The sequence below is a fragment of the Cajanus cajan genome, chromosome 4 (genome assembly GCF_000230855.2).
Source record: "Cajanus cajan strain Asha chromosome 4, NIPB_CcT2T_4, whole genome shotgun sequence".
NCBI classification, from domain to species: Eukaryota; Viridiplantae; Streptophyta; class Magnoliopsida; order Fabales; family Fabaceae; genus Cajanus; species Cajanus cajan.
In genome coordinates, this window is record NC_138520.1 from 61,373,766 (window position 1) to 61,392,560 (window position 18,795).

The 18,795-nt window shown below is 31.0% G+C and overlaps 1 protein-coding gene across 1 annotated transcript; it reads right to left on the bottom strand.

Annotated features, from left to right (window-relative positions):
• Positions 1-5,217: 5,217 nt before the first annotated feature.
• Positions 5,218-6,911, bottom strand: LOC145957419 (uncharacterized). The gene is made up of 2 exons (XM_083073676.1): positions 6,360-6,911; positions 5,218-6,270 (listed from the first exon to the last, which is right to left on the bottom strand). The coding sequence occupies exons 1-2, from the start codon at positions 6,909-6,911 to the stop codon at positions 5,218-5,220; spliced, it is 1,605 nt and encodes a 534-aa protein (XP_082929802.1).
• Between the last annotated feature and the right edge of the window lie 11,884 nt (positions 6,912-18,795).

Here is an 18,795-nt window from a genome sequence, read left to right on the forward strand (position 1 = left end):
TTTAGCCACCCATGGCCATTACAGAATCAAAGAGTGAAAAGAAGAAATTACAAAGCAAAGGATGAAGAAATGGAGTTGATCTTCGTTCCCAAAGGATCCAGCTTCCAAGTCTTTGTTCTTCCTTCGTTCTTCATTCTTCCCAAGCTTTTCCCCTGTTTTTCTCTGTTAAATTCGTGATCCCTATCATCCCCCATGTTCCCTTTTATATCAGCTTTAAAACAAGGCCAAAAAGTAACTTTTATTTCCACGGCTACAGCTGCAGATCCACGGCTATAGCTGTGGAGAGTCCTTCAGGGTGAAGAAACCTCCAAGGCTGCAGCTGTGGGTTCACAGCTATAGCTGTGACAACTCCTTCAATCTTAAGGAACTTCCAACGCTCAAGCGGTGAAGCCACTGCTATGGCTGTGAGTCTCTGGAGTTTTTATTGGGTCCTGGGTGCTTCCACGGCTTTAGCTGTGAGTCCACAGCTTTAGCTTCAACTCTCTGGAGCTTCAAAGTACATTTCAGATTTCCACAGCTATAGCTGCAGATCCACAGCTATAGCTCCAACTTTCTGGACCTCTATATTCTTCCCAGACTTCCACAGCTCGAGCTCCAGATCCACAGCTATAGCTTCAAGTCTCTGGAACCAAAAATGAGCATTCCAGATTTCCACAGCTATAGCTGCAGAACCACAGCTATAGCTGCAAGTTTCTGACCTTCACAATTTCTCCCCAGATTTCCACAGCTCGAGCTCCAGATCCACAGCTATGGCTGTGGATCTCTGCCTTCCTAAAAAACCTGCAAAAAATGAGAAAATTCCTTAAGATTTTGCTACTACTCCTCTACTCTTTTAGTATAACTTGATTCTTTAAATAAAGGGGGGTAAAATAACATATATAATATCTACAATTACCAAAAAGAGTACCAAAAGTTGAGTGTAAATCATACATAAAAGACACTCAACAGTAGCCTGTTTTGACAACTCTAATAACCGACCTCAGGCCCAAGGCCCAGATAAACCTTGATTCCTACCAAGGTACGTGCATTATATATATGAAACCCATATACCCACATATACTAACTCACATACATTCTCATTTGGAATATTCTTCTCTAATTAGAAGGTGAACTCACTCTCTTATGGTGCAAGTATTCTTTATATATATATATATATATATATATATATATATATATATATATATATATTTTACATCAACTAACAATCTATTATTTAGCCTGTAATAACTAAATATTAAAATAAAATATTTATTTTGTTTAAAATTCAAATATTATTCCTCTACTCGTGTGATGCACGTTTTTCATTTAATATATATTTTACAAAATATTGAATATATTCAAAAATAAATTATATTTATTAGTTTCATATTTATATTCTATTTTTATTTTAAAATTATTATTATATTTATTTTATAAGAATAGAAAAGTTGTTTATATAACATTTATAAATTAATGCATAAACTAATGAGTTTAATGTATTTTTTATTCATTATAACTAATGTATATATTATTAATAATATTATCTTTTACATCGAACCTTGATATTAAAAATTCTATTATGAGATCAAATGAATTTGGTTCACATACATACTCAATCAATATGTGCTAATTACTGCATCACAACATGTAATATTAGTTTTATGCTCAACATCCTATCCTATAATAACAAAAATACCATTTTGTTGTTTAACCTTGTCAACTTATTGAAGAAGATGAATACCAATAATAATCTTAAGACCAATAACTACATCAGAAAAGTAAAAGAAAAATCATTTAAACTGGATGCTATATGTACGAAGTAGCATTTGCGAACATCTTATCAATTCGTTTTGTTGAAATTTAATGTATTTAAATTTATTAATAGTGTTAAATATTAAATGTTTAATTCTTCATAAATATTTAATAACACAAAATTTGGAAAAATAATTATTTTATTTAATTATACATAATATATTTATTTTATTTATGAAAATAATTATATTTATTTTATTTATATTATACATAATATATAAAATATGTGTTGCATATGTTTTTAAAAATAAATTTTTATACATATTCAACATGTTCATTATATTTTAAAATAATAATATAAATTCTTTTTTTATTAGTTTATTTTGTGTGTTTTGGTCTAGTCTTCTTACTCTTGTTTTCTTTCTTCTTTTAAATATAATATTTTATTGAGCATGCCGTGAATGATTGATAGCTCTTGAAATACCTACCTTATTGGAATGTCTTAAATCTATAATGATGTCTTTCTGTGTCTCACATTTTGATTAAAAATTAATAGAAAACAAAAAAGATGATCGGGAGAGAAGAAGAAAAGGAATAATATGAGAATGAATATTTCTCTCACTTTGAAACCAATCCAAAGGTCTGAATATATACAAGCAATACACCTTTTCTAGGCTTAACCGTAAAGCAAAATATCAAAGCAATGAACTAATAAAAATAAGACACCTGTACAAAAAGATCAGGAAAGAATAACAAAAAAGATCACAGTTTGTTTTTATCAGAAAAGACAAAATAGCAGAATTGCTATTAGCTTCCTTCTAGAAGCTTGTATCCATATCCTTTGATACCCCCCACAAGCTGGGGAGCAAATGTTGATGAGACCCAGCTTGGAACAAATACTCTTGAAAGATTGAGGACTTAAGGTTTTGGTATAGATGTCTGCTAGCTGCTCAGTGGTGGAAATGGGAAGCAAATGAATGAGACCCTTCTTCAATTTTTCCTTGACAATATGGCAGTCTATTTCTATGTGTTTCGTGCGCTCATGAAACACTGGGTTTGCTGCAATGTATCTAGCTGAGTCATTGTCACAGTACAAAAGAGATGGTTGCTCAAAAAAAACTTTGAAATCTTGAAAAAGATAAGTTAGCCATTGAATTTCACATGTAACAGCAGCCATTACTCTATATTCAGCTTCACAAGAACTCTTTGATATTGTTCCTTGCTTCTTTGATTTCCAAGATACGAGGGAATTTCCAAGATACACACTAAAACCAGTCACTGATTGTCTTGAATCACTACAAGTGCCCCAATCACTATCACAAAAGGCTTTTAGACGAGCAGAATTGCTGGAGGAGAAAAACAAACCAAGACTTGGGGCTCCTTTAATATATCTAAGAATTCTAATTGCTGCAGTATAATGAGCTATTGTAGGTTTAGCAAGAAACTGAGAGAGTTGCTGCACAGAAAAGGTGATGTCAGGTCTAGTATTAGTGAGATACATAAGCCTTCCAATCAATCTTCTGTATGCTTGAACATCTGTGAAAGGTGCACTTCCCGTAGAAGACAATTTGACAACATTATCAATTGGAGTGACTGCAGGTTTGCATGCTAAAAGACCTGCATCTGTCAGTAATTCCAGTGCATATTTCCTTTGATTCACTATTATCCCTTTCTTGCTTCTTGCTACTTCAAGACCAAGAAAATATCTCAAATCCCCAAGATCCTTGATCTTGAATGTCTCATTCAAGGCTTGTTTGATTCGATCAATCTCTTCTTTATCATTTCCTACCAATATTATATCATCTATATACACCAATAATGTTGTAAAAGACCCTTCAGAAGAATTAATGAACAAGGAATGATCATTCATAGATTGTGTGTATCCACCAGAAAGCAAAAAATATGATAAATTGGCAAACCATTCTCTACTGGCTTGCTTAAGGCCATATAAAGCCTTTTGTAATTTACAAACTTGTCCTGGTTGAATAGAAGTCAATCTAGGAGGAGCAACCATGTATACATCTTCTTTCAACTCTCCATGTAAAAAGGCATTGTTTATGTCCAATTGTTTTAGTTCCCAGTTATAGATAGAAGCTAGGGAAAGAAGCAACCTTATAGTTGTCATCTTTGCTACTGGAGAAAAGGTATCAAGGTAGTCAATACCTTCTGTTTGGGTGTACCCCTTTGCCACTAGTCTTGCCTTATACCTTTCAACAGTCCCATCAGGCTTATATTTTATTTTGAACACCCATTTACAACCTATGGCAGCTTTGTCCTTAGGCAGAAGAGCAACCTCCCATGTTTGATTTGACTCCAAAGCAGATATCTCACATTGTATAGCCTTTCTCCGACAGTCATATTTTATAGCTTCAGAATAAGTGTTTGGCTCAACATGTGAAGAAATAGACATAACAAAGGATGAGTAAGCAGATGATAATTTATTATAAGACAAAACAGAATTCAAAGGATATTTAACTCTTGAAGATGTATTGGAAACATTAATATTACAATGGTAATCCTTTAGATACTCAGGTGGTTTTTTTGTTCGGGTACTCATTCGAATTGGCTGATGAGATTCTGAATTTTGTTCTGTATCATGGTCTTCATTGAGGTTTTGGTCTATTTGTGGGCTTACTTCTGCTGGAACTTCAATGTCAGATTCATGGTCATTATTACTATTATTATCAAAATTATCACAAGGTATAAGAATGACTTGTGATGGTTGACTCAAAATGGGTTGATCTTCAGTAAAAAGACTTTGATCATGAATGTTAGGACTGTCAGTTTCATTGTTAGCATCCTGAACCCTTTGATACGGAAAAACATGTTCATGGAAAACAATATCCCTAGACACAAAAATTTCTCTGGATTGAATATTTAACAAAACATATCCTTTTGTTCCCCTTTTAAAACCAAGAAAAACACATTTTGATGCCCTTGGATCAAATTTTCTTCTATTTGTTGACAAAGTGCTAGCATAGCATAAAGATCCAAACACCTTTAATTGATTAAAATTTGCTTCAGTTTTGTAAAGCATTTCATGAGGAGAAAAATTATCTAAAACAGGTGTGGGAAGCATGTTTATAATGTGGGCAGCATGTATCACAGAATATGACCAGTAAATTTTGGGCAAATGAGATTGTATCATGAGAGCTCTTGCTACGTTTAATAAATGACCATGTTTCCTTTCAACTATACTATTTTGTTGTGGAGTATTGACACACGAGGTTTGGTGCATTATCCCTTTATTGGCAAATAAATTAGTCATGAAAAATTCAGTCCCATTGTCACTTCTTATGATTTTTATTGTTGTCTCAAATTGTGTTTGAACAAAAATAACAAAATTTTCCATAGTCTTGACAGTTTCAGATTTTTGTTTTAAAAGAAAAATCCATGTGTACCTTGAACAATCATCAACTACGGTCAAGAAATATTTATGACCATGAATTGATGGTATTGAGTATGGTCCCCACAAATCAACGTGAATCAGATCAAAACATTTTTGAGATTTAGAAACGGAAGTCTCTTTTGCTTTGCATAATGACAAATATCACAAACATATGATTTGTTATATTTAACAAAAGGAAATTTATTCTTGATAACATCAATACATTTTTTTGAAACATGCCCTAATCGAAAATGCCAAAGGGTTTCTAGATCACTAGCAGTGAAATTGACACTATTGATGGTATGTGTAAATTTGGTGGGTTTGATTTGAAGTTTGTGATAAAATGGGACCCTGAGTATATAAAGCATATCTTGCATCTTAGCTGAACCAATCATCTTCAAGGAGTTCTTGTCCTGAATGTGACAACCATCAGAGTCAAAGGTAAGCACACATGATAAATTATCAATTAACTTTGCTACCGAAAGAAGATTAAAAGTGAAACAAGGAATATACAAAACATTGTGTATGACATGATTTTGATTGAGAAAAACACTTCTAGAATAATTGGCAGGGACTTGATTTCCATTTGGCAACTTGACACAGATAGGATTAATTTGATGATATGAAGTAAAATGAGTCAAAGATGAACAAATGTGGTCAGTGGCACCACTATCAAGTATCCAAGAACTAAAGGAATAAGGAGATTTATTAACAGAGACTTGATTTGAAACATTGCCAGTGGATTTAGATTGTTGTAAAAGAGCTAACAATGCTTGACACTGCTCAGGAGTAAAATTAATTTGCTGAGGCTGTAATTTTGCCTTTGAACCTTCATGATTCTGCTCACCATCATCATTAGAACTTGCATTTTGAAATACTGCATTAGCATGACTTTGATCATGGTTCTGATTTTTAAACTTGAAATGAGGTGGGAAGCCATGCTTTCTATAACATGTATCAATGGTATGTCCTGTCTTTCCATAATGACTACAGATTTTAGAAGCATTTCCTCTTCCATAGCTTCCTCTTCCATAACCAGAACCTCTTCCATAACTTGCAGTGTTGTTTTTATAGCCCCCTCTGCCAATAACAGCCATTGCCTTGGACTGATCACCAAAAATTTGTCTCTCTTGTTGTATAACAAGTTTTCTCTATTCAAAGATGGCAAGGGATCCATCAATAGAATTTGAGTTCTAACAGTCAAATAGTTATCATTTAGCCCCTTTAGAAATTTAATAACCTGTTCTTGTCCTTTATATTTAGCAACATTCCCAAGAGCACTACAGGTGCATTTAAAAGCACAAGAAAAAGCAGGTAATGGGCGCAAAAGATCAAGCTCATCCCAAAGAATTTTGAGCTTAGTGAAATAGTTTGTAACACTCAACTCACCTTGTTTGAAAGAAGAAATCATCTCTTGAAGATCAGAAATGCGAATCATGTCTCCTTGTGAGAACCTGTCCTTTAAATCATTCCATATGTCGAAGGCGTTGTCCATACAGATAATGCTCTGTGCAATGGATGGACAAATAGCCTTGAGCATCCAGGAAACAACCAACATATTGGCTCTTTGCCATGCTGGAAATAATGAGCTGGTACGAGTGGGAGCTTCTATGGTTCCATCAATGAAACTTATCTTGTTCTTTGAAATGAGACTCATTCTAAATGAATGTGACCAATGGTGATAGTTTGGTCCCTCAAGAACATTCGGGACAATGAGAAAGGAGGGATTATCAGATGAACTGACATGGTAAGGGGAACTAAGGTCTTGTGAGGGATCAATAACTTCAGCCATGTGTAAAAGTAGCAATCAGAGCCTTGAAAATCAGAGCTCTGATACCATAATAGAAAACAAAAAGATGATCGGGAGAGAAGAAGAAAAGGAATAATATGAGAATGAATATTTCTCTCACTTTGAAACCAATCCAAAGGTCTGAATATATACAAGCAATACACCTTTTCTAGGCTTAACCGTAAAGCAAAATATCAAAGCAATGAACTAATAAAAATAAGACACCTGTACAAAAAGATCAGGAAAGAATAACAAAAAAGATCACAGTTTATTTTTATCAGAAAAGACAAAATAGCAGAATTGCTATTAGCTTCCTTCTAGAAGCTTGTACCATATCCTTTGATAAAAATTATATTACATTAACTATTAATTACAATACAAATATAAAACTTCATTATAATTGATAAAAAATTATTAACTATCATAAAAATAAATATTATTAACATATTATTTTTTTATTAAAAATAAAATTAATTTTGATGTTAAAACTTTTTTGTTGAGTGACATCAATTGTCTTGAAAAGAGATCTAAGTGAGTTAAGTCATATAATCGATACTTGAGACAACTATCGAGAGAAAGAGTTTATTTGTTGGGTGACATATCTCGTGGCAAAATTCTAAATAGGTCAAATCACAGTGAATCCAACAAAATTATAAATATTTATGTTCATTATCCAATACATTCAAACTCTATTGAATATAAAGGCGTTATAATAGAATAATTTGGTGATTTTAATATTTAATAATTTTGACGTTTTCTTTCTTTAATGTCTTACATGCTCTTGAATTACAAAAGGAACATCTATTTAATATAATTTACGATTCAAATTTTTAAAAATTAATATTAATATGTCATTTAATATATTTCTATATTATAACTATTTAACCGACTAAAGATAACATTAATATCAAGAAAAAAATTAATTAAATCTAAATTACTTGAGTGAAAAAATAATTTCCGTATTTTTAATATATATATATATATATATATATATATATATTTAAATATAAATTAATGTAAACATTAATAAAATGAAACTCCAAAAAATTATTGTATTGATATATAAATAAATAAATTTTTACAATGATATTATTTTAATTATATGCATGTAATTTAATAGTTATTTTAATGGAGAATTATTGCATAGAGAACTTATGAAAAAAATTGTGCATTTAAGTCCTCACTCAAGAAGACAATGTTGCATGAAGAACTTATGGAAAAGTTATCCACTTTATTGTATTTAATTAATAATTAATAACAATAAAAATAATAATACAATATATACTATCTTTTGTAACTGATTTTTTTAATCAAATTCAATCTCTTGATTTTTTTTTTATTAATATATATACTAATTATATTAACTACGATTTCAAATTATTCGTTACTTAATACTATTTGTAATGATATTATATAAGTTTTCATAATTATTAATACTAAAAAGATATTTGATTACAATTAATTATTTTAATTATAATTTTATAAAAATATTGATTGAATTTTATTTACTAAAAAAAATTCAATCTTTATTTGGTTATGTCAAAAAGTAATTAATTAAAAAAATACAAATTCAAAAAAATATGATTTATGTGAGAAGAAAAATAGAAAATAGAATTTTTTTAAAAACGATTGAAAATATCTTAAGTCTTTTAGCCATGCACAATTCTTCTATAAAAAAATAAACCATTATGGTATTAGTGACATTTATCTTGTCTAGAATTTGTTGTAAAATGTTCAATTTCTTTAATGGAATATCTCAAGACATCAAATTCAATATTAACAAGCTCTCTTTCTTTCATTTCCCTTGAAAGTATTTTGTATTAACAAATAATTATAATTCATATTTAACATATTGAATGTCAAATAATAATAATAATAATAATAATAAGTTATCTTTGTAGCTTTTTATATACAATTTCTATCAACTTCTCATTCTTCATTTGTCAATCTTGTGTGACATCAACATGAAAACCCTAAAACTCAATTTCACAATGAAATTACAATATTTCTCAATTTTTCAATTGTCCTTCTCATGTAAAAGGAGTTATTAAATTCAAAAATATATGAGAGAAAATAATGAGAAGAATGAGAATGAAAGGAGAAAATGTACCTTCATCTCTTTGACAACAAACGATGAGAGTTTGATAATAGAGGAAGAAATTGAATATCTATTAATAATGTAATTCAGATCGACTCACTATATGGAGAATATATTGAATCTTGAGAATAATAAAATAGTCTTTATGATAAACATTTTTGGAAATATAAAATATGGGAAGAAGGAAATACTCAAATCTTATCTCAGTCATTATAGATAACACAAAAAAAATTGAACAAAAATATGATACTACAAACACAAAAATAAAAGGCAAAAAACTAACAAATTACATAGCAAAGTAACATTACTTATTAGCAACTTCATTGAAGTGGGATGACATGACATAAAAAGTTTCTTAAAAATAAGCAACTACTCTTAAATAAGCAATATTACTTATGAATTAAAAAAATAATATTTTTTAATTTTGATTCTTTCAATGAAAAATAAAAAAAATAATATTTTTTAATTTTGATTCTTTCAATGAAAAATAGAGAACACAAATCACTATAAAAAATAGTCATGTATAATCAACCCTTCATTAGCCATGAATCAAAATTTAGTCATCCATCATTTTTATATATTTCTCATGGTTATGTAATTTCTAAACTTTCAATATTTAATATTTTTTATACACATCAAATTAATTGTGTAAATTTTATAATCAAATTTGTTGTTAAAATATTATTTATTATGTTTAATTATAAAAATTATATTAATTTTTTAAGTTTTCAAAAAATAAGTATAAATAAAAAAATTATAAAAGTACGGGTTCCTGAAGAATGATGTGGCATGTTGGATCCTATTTAAAGTAAAATAAGAACTTTAATAAGTTACATATAAGAACACTCTTCGGAGATGCTCCTATTAAAAAATTTATTTCAAATATTTAATATATATATATATATATATATATATATATATATATATATATATATATATATATATATATAGGAGGGTTCCGTTTACTCCAGGAGTAAGTATACATAGATTTACTCCGTTCAATAATTTATGTTCTATATCAAATTTCAACGAACCAATAATTGAATTTAAAGTTCTTAATGCATAGATCATGTCTGCAAATATTTAGAAAATTTAAAAATTATTTAATACTTCATTTCATTAATTCAAATTGACGGATAATCATAAAATCATTTTATACATTGATTTGAATTAATGAAGCGAAGTATCAAATGGTTTTCAAATTTTTTAAAAATTTGTAGATTTGATCTATGCATTAAGAACTTTAAATTCAACGGTTGGATCGTTAAAATTTGATGTAGAACATGAGTTATTGAACGGAGTAAGTCTAGATAGATTTACTTTTGGAGTAACTCCTTATGTATATAATATATATATATTGTAAATTTATATTAACTATTTACATTTAGTTGGACTCAATAAAAGTGATATAATTTTAGTGAGCCACTACCAATAAGAAAAATTGATATAGGCCCAATAAGTGATTTTCGGATTTGGCCCTCTAGGGATTAATGATAATCTAATAAGTTTAAAATCATAAAGATTGTCATGGTTTCTAATAGGTCAAATCAAAATAACGTCTCTCTCCTCCATCACAAGAGAAACATCTTGTCCCATTTACAGAATCCGGCGATTTAATTGAAGAAGATCATTACAGTAAAATACTATTTCGCTGCAACCTTCAATCAATGTTAATAAATCTAGGTATAATTTAAACTCAAAAAACTTGGTAATCTGACATAATGTATATTGTTTATTATTTAGTAATTGTCCAAATTACAACAAGTGGTATTTGAGTCATCATTGTTGTTAGATTATTGGGAATTAGTTTTTTGTTGTTGTGAATTTTGTGATAGCATTAATGTGTGTTTGTTTATAAGTATTATTATCTTGTCATGATAATACTTTTGAATACTCACTACTATCATGTTTAAAAGCAAATTTGGCAATTATGGATCTTTCCCATTTATTTACATCTCCAGTAATTTTTTTTAATTAAATTAGTTGATATAGTATGTTGTCAAAGTGACCTCTATTGTGAAGATTGATTTAATTAAAGTTACATAGATGTTAGTATGGTATTGTTTATGTGAATTGTGTTTGGCCCAAAGGAGGATACAATTTGACCAAATAATAACATGCACGTGATGATAGATATATGACAACTATAAATTATTTTTTCATGTAAATAATAGTTGATCCACACTAGTACAAAAATGACTTTTAAAATCGGGGTTTTAAAATCGGTTATAAGGTAAACAATTTTAAAAGTGACGCGGTGACAATTTCGTAAATAATGACATTACTTTTAAAATCGGTTACGTTATAACCGATTTTAAAAGTCTCTGACGTTACTTTTAAAATCGGTTCTTGAAGACCGATTTTAAAAGTTCCACTTTTAAAATCGGCTATTGAAGACTAATTTTAAAAGTCCACTTTTAAAATCGGTTTCCAATAGCCGATTTTAAAAGTATCACTTTTAAAATCAGTTTTTGAACAACCGATTTTAAAAGTATCACTTTTAAAATTGGTTATTGAACAACCGATTTTAAAAGTATTATCACAGAGTTAAACTTCTATCTTCGCTCCCATTCTCCCCCTAACTCCATATTCTCTACTTTTTTCCTTCAATAAGTTCATATATTCCTCTCTTTACTCTCTCGAACTCTCATCTAAAGTGTGCAGCTTCTCATTTTCTCAGAATAATACAAGATCAAGGTAACATTGTCTTCTATTGTCTCTTATTTCGTTGTTGTTGGGCAAAATTTGTGTCTGGAACGGCCCCAGAACGGGCTGTTCTGCTTACAGTACGAGCTGTTCTGCTTGCAGTACGGGCCGTTCTGCAAGCAGTACGGGCCGTTCTGGGGCCATTCCAGACTAAACATTTAGGCATTTTTTGAATTCCGGAACAGGCTGTTCCAGTTTAGGTACCCAACTTAGAAAATTAGACCCCTTGTATGTATGTGTTATATATTTGTATTTTATTAATAATTTGTGATATAATTAATGTCTACATAGTAATTTAGTGTTTAGAAAAATTAGTTGCTTTATTTGATTTTATTAAATTATTATGATGATGTTATATTTATGCACATATTGAGTGAATCTTAGTTTCCCATTTGAAATTTAATACAAATGATTAAAATAGTGAGATTAACATTCATGGTCTATGTTTATTTTTTTTAATGAAGAATAGAAGTTATGGATAAAAGTTGGTTATTGAATCGAAGTTGGATACATGCATCACAGGTCGAGTTCGGGCAGCAGGTAGAGGTCATACCTTCCAAACTTGCTTTGGACCACATTCATCTTCACATTCATCTGGGTCGGTGGACCAGTTGCTAGTATTGAAGGTCTCTCAGGTTGTAGCAACTTATGAGGATAAATTAAGCCAATTGAAAGAGGAGATGCAAAGGCAACGACAAGATGAGAATAGGCAATTGAAAGATGACATGCAAAGGCAACTGCAAGAGTATATGCAGTCACTTAGCCAACAATTTCAACAGAAAACTCCACCAATTGAACCAGTTGTTGCACATGTGAGTACAAAAGGTTCATGTGCAACTACAAATCCTTCTACTTCTGCCACTGACCATGGTACATCTAATAAGTGTGAGTTATTTGTTGATGGATCACTTGATCTTGTGGGCATAGGGAGGATTCACATGTTAGGGTCTGTTGTGCACCATCAGACCATGGGAAATGATATGGTAAGGGTTTCAGTGTTGGATGTTAGAAACCCAAAGGCTAGAGTTCCTGTGCCCACACACAAGGTTCAGACGATGGAACAAGCCCTAAATACCTTCCTTCAATGGCCTTATAAGTTGGTAAAAGTGATATTTACGGAGGTAAGTTATTTAACTATTTAATTTTAACTTGGTGCTATTTTATTATAATGTAGTATAACATTATTTGTGTACTTTATTTAATAGGATGTTGTTGCCCCACCAAAGGCTATGCTTAACCATTCTAGAAATCTAACTCCGATGAAAAATCTATGGAGATTGGTTGCAGATATGGAAGATGACAATTGACCCAAACAGGTCCCTTGGGCTCCTAGTATATAAGCCAGAGCAACATATCAGAGATTACAAACGGGCATTGCATGCTGAACATATCAATTTTGCAATTGTGGTTATTGTAAGTATTTGAAATAATTTTAATTATGTTTTGTTGCTTTTTTCTAACTTTATTTCTAACCTTGTAGATTTATCCATAAATTGAGTGTGGATAAAGGGAATGATCACATTTATGGATTTTTGGAACTCGAGTTAATTCAAAAAATTGGGAACAAGGCAGAAGAAATTCAAGCTTACATCCAAAATTGGATGTCTGAATCAAATTAAAAAGTTTACTTAGTTCCTTACTTTTCTAAGTAAGTATATTTGTATATAATTGATTATAAATTTTTAAAAAATGTATTGTCTATTACTGATAGTTTCTCAATGCAGTGCTCATTGGCAACTTCGAATTATTTGTCCTATGGACAATATATCTGTATGCATTTGTTCGATGCACAAACCTCCTCCTGCAGATTTTAAACAATTATTAGATAAGTAAGTTGTTTTAAAAAAACTACTTTATTTTATTTATCATTACATTTTATTTTAAAATATAATAATGATGTCCTTTTATCATTAGGGCTATGGAAGGATACCATATGCTTAAAGATTCAAAGTTGAAGAAAAAAATGCTTTGGGTCTCTCTTAAAGTAAGTTATTTTAGTAATGATTTTTTCTAAGGTATTTTCTTTTGAATTACCATTACTACTAAAATTGGTTTTTATATTCTTTTTGTAGTCTCATAAGCAAAAAGGAAACTATGAGTGCGGATACTATGTAATGAAGGCAATGCATACTATTGTTGATTCAAAAATAGTATCTGGGTGGACTGAAGTACGTTTTAGAATTTTAGAATTTTTTATTTTAAGTTTGCATTTTATCATGTTTTAAAAGTTACTTCTAATTGTTCTAAATTTTCTTAATAGATATTTATAGATCGATCACCATTGTCGCTAGAAGATATAAACACCATTAGGGAGCAATGGGCTACATTTTTCATTGAAACATTGGCTAGCTACGAGTCATGTTTATAGTTTTACTCATTTTGTAATTTAGGATGCATCATAATTTGTAAGTTACTTTGATTAAATATATGGTTGACATTTATCAACTCTTGTCATTTGTATGTAATTTGGTCTATTAAAAACATATGAATTATCTGGTATTTTATTAATTGGCAGGTTTTGTTCAGGGATCCTCATAAAATAAGTCAAATATTTAAAAAAAAAATTAATCACTTTTAACATCGGTCATGCATTGACCGATTTTAAAAGTCCCACTTTTATAATCGGTTAACAATGATCGATTTTAAAAGTCTCACTTTTAACATCGGTCACTGTTGACCGATTTTAAAAGTGGGACTTTTAAAATCGGTCATTGTTAACCGATTTTAAAAGTCTCACTTTTAACATCGGTCAGCGACCGATGTTAAAAGTCCCACTTTTTAAAATCGGTTAGAGAACCGATTTTAAAAGTAAAAAATGACCGATTTTAAAAGTGTTTTTTCCACTAGTGCCAAAGAAAGACTATTATTTGATAGAACTAATTGTCAATATTTGATCATTGCGACGAGAGTATCAATTACAAATTAATTTCTTTGTCCAAAGACTAGAAATTAATGTTGTGCTAGGTATCTTGTGATGAGTCCATCATGTAAAATATTTTCTTATTTTACTGTATATAATTTATGTGATTTGCTTAGTGATTTGCAAACATGTCATTAACATTATATATGTTCTCTATTTAGTTGATATTTCTACTATTGCAAATGTTACTACTTGAGTGAATTCAATCCCCATGCTTAATGGGACAAACTTTAATGTCTGGAAGGAAGCAACTGAGATAGTTCTTGGTTGCATGGATCCTGATCTAGCACTTGGGATTGAGAAACTCACTCTAACTCTAGAGAACTTGCAAGAGGATAAGATTAAAAAATGGGAATGCTCAAACTGAATGTGCCTAATGATCATGAAATGATATATTCTAGAAGTTTTTTGGGGCTCTACTTTTTAGAGCTAAAGCCTATAGGTTTCCTTGATACTATTGAATAGTATTTCACCAATAATGAGAAGGATGATGTAAGTAATTTGCTTGCCAAACTTATCACTATGAGATACAAAAGCAAAGGAAACATAAGGGAGTATATTATGAAAATGTCTAATATTGCGTCAAAACTGAAAGTACTAAAGTTAGAGCTGTCTGATGACTTGCTCGTGCACTTAGTTTTAATTTCCCTTCCTACACACTTTGGGAAATTCAAGGTGAGGTATAATACTCAAAAGGATAAATGGGTTTTGAAAGAACTCATTTCTCATTGTGTGCAAAATGAGGAAAGATAACAAAGAGAGAAGATTGAAAATGTTCATTTGGCCTTAAACTCTCAGAATAAGAAGAGAAAGAACAATAAGAATGTTGGGTAAATGACTTCTTAGCAAAAAAAAGTCAAAATGAATGAGAAAATACCTACATGTTTCTTCTGCAAGAAACTTGGACATATAAAGAAAGAGTGTTTTAAGTACACCTCATGACGTGCAAAGAAAGGTAATTTTCTCTCTTTTATTTATTCTGAAGTTAATTTAGCTTTTGTACCAAATGATACTTGGTGGATAGATTCTAGTGCTACTACTTACATTATTATATCCATGCAAGGTTGCCTTTGGAGTCGTCCACCAAGTGATAATAAAATATTTATCTATGTGGGTGATGGAAATAAGGTCATAATGGAGGCTATTGAAACATTTGGATTACAATTAAAAACTGGATTTCATTTAGATTTATTTGAGACTTTTATTGTACCATATTTTACACAAAAGTTGATTTCTATTTCTAGTTTGGACAAAATTGGTTTTTCTTGTTCATTTGGAAATAATAAATTTAGTATCTATCAAAATTAAAATGTTGTTGGTTCTGGTTTCTTGATTAATAATCTATATATGCTTGATGTTATTAGCTACTATAATGAAATATTGCAAATAAGTTCACGAGGAACAAAATGAAAATTAAATGAAAACTTAGTCACCTTATTGCATGTGTCAGATGAGATTCTTGGACCCTTAGACTTGTCAAACTTTGAGGCATGTGTTGATTATATTAAGGGTAAACAAACAAACTCTAGAAAATTAGGTGTTGAAAGGGCTAAGGACGTTTTGGAATTAATTCACACCAATATCTGTGGACCATTCCCTACGATATCTTGGAATGGACAACTATATTTCATTATATTCATAGATAACTATTCAAGGTACAACTAACTATTTTATGAGAAGTTTCAATCCATAGATGAGTTCAAATCTTTTAAAGCCGAAGTTGAGCTTCAACTTGGAAATAAAATTAAGGTCGTCACATATGATAGTGGAGGTGAATATTATAATATGGATCAGGTGAACAACATTTAGGGCCTTTCACGCGTTTTTTTTTATGGGAATGTGGCATTGTTCCTCAATATACTATGCTTGGAAAACCAAACATGAATGGTGTTGCAAAACATAGAAACATGACTTTTAAGGATATGGTAAGAAGTATAATTAGTATTCTTCTTTGCTAGAGTCATTGTGTGGAGAAGCACTCGAGATTGTAGTTTACATCCTAAATAGGGTACCATGTAAAGCAATTAACAAAACTCTATAAATTATGGACTAGTAAAAGGTGAAGCATAAAAAATTTACATATTTAGGGTTGTCCAGCTGAGGCACGTTCTTATAGTCCACATGAAAGCAAGTTGGAATCAAGGATGGTTAATTGTTATTTTGTTGGCTATCCTAAATGCTCTCGGGGCTATTAATTTTAAAATCCCACTACTAGATCATTCCTTGAGATGGGGAATATGAGATTCCTCGAGGATGTTGAGTTTGGAAAAGAAGGGAACATGAGGAATGTTGTATTTAAGGAAAAAACTGTCTTTTATAGTAATCAATTCCTCGTGCCTATTACTATTTCAATACCTACCCCAGTTATAGATGACAATAATGAAATTATTCCTAACATTGTCCCGACACATGACGACAATGAGATTCTTTCTCAAATACCCATAGAATAAGCTCAACAAACTCAAGAAGTGTCATTAATGAGAGCTACTAGAGAAATGAGTGTTAAGTCAAACGAAGACGAAGCAATCACTAGTGGAAAAAAGACTTTTAAAATCAGTTATTTTTGACTTTTAAAATTGGTTCTTGAACCGGTCTTAAAAGAGCCGATTTTAAAAGTTAGACTTTTAAAATCGGTTGTTTTATAACCGATTTTAAAAGTCAGGATGTGGAAAAAAAATTAAACTGGAACGGCCGTTCCAAAACCGGAACGGTCCGTTCCAGTCTGATCGGAAGGCCTAAAAGGCCACTTGGAGAACGGGCCGTTCTCCAAGCAGAACGGCCCGTTCTGCTAGGAGAACGACCCGTTCTCCAAGTAGAATGGCCCGTTCTACGAGGAGAACAGTCCGTTCTCCAAGCAGAACAACTCGTTCTGTTTGGAGAACGGGTCGTTCTCCTTGTAGAACGGGCCGTTCTGCTTGGAGAACGGGACGTTCTCCTTGCAGAACGGGCCGTTCCAGTTTCGAACACAACTAGATCTACAACACAGAAACGAGAAATCATGAAAAAATGAAAAGAAACACAAGAAGAACATGAAAAGACGAAAATGAAAACGAAAGAGACAACAAAATTTACCTTATTGGAGACTAAATGAGAGCTTCAGGGAAAGATTGAAGAAAATGAGAATGCAGGGGAATATAAAAGATTTCTGACGATACTTTTAAAATCGGTTCTGGAATAACCGATTTTGTATACTACATACAAAATCGGTTTTGAAATAACTGATTTTAAAAGTAGTAGTTTTAAAATCGGTTATAAAAGAACCGATCTTAAAAGTGGTACTTTTAAGATCGGTTATAAAATAACCGATCTTAAAAGTACCACTTTTAAGATCGGTTCTTTTATAACCGATCTTAAAAGTACTTTTATGATCGGTTAAATTTCAACCGATCTTAAAAGTGTTCATGTTATTTACAAAATTGCCACCGCTTCACTTTTAAGATCGGTTATCTTGTAACCGATCTTAAAACTCCGATTTTAAATCCAATTTTTGCACTAGTGAATTCCTAGCAAGGTTTTGAATGAGACAAATATAATATACATGTTGTATTTCTAACAAGAAGTGTAGTAGTGTTTCATATATGTATAAGAGAAGGGAAAGCTAAAGTATGAAGCTAGGTCAAGCAAAACAAGGATCCGACAAAACAAGCATATGCATCAGACGATACAAGACGACAGTCGGAAGCTTCATATAGATAAGTCAAAACAAAGCTTCAAGCATCGAACAAATACGAGTCAAAGCAAAAGAACTCAAACAGAAGGTTGGTCAAAGATCAAAAAGAAAGTCAACTGAATAATCAGATGAAGAATAGTATATACTGATAAGCATTTCAGACAAAAATGAAAGTTTGACCATATACAAGTTGACCAGACAAAAGGAAAAGTCAATGTATTAATGACAAATGCTTAGACAAAGGTCAAGGCTTGAGCTACGTATAGACTACTAGACATAGACGAAAGTTGTCACGCAACCACTTGAGGAATCAAGTTTCAAAGGACAATTTGAATATCGTCCACACTCACAAGAGAACACACGAAGTCATCAAAATTGTGAGAAGAAAAGAAGAAAGGAGAAAATCAAGCGCAGAACTAAAAGCATGCATGTGTCAGAAAAAAGTGCATTACTTTTTCAGACAAGGACAAAATTCCACAACTATGTGACCTGA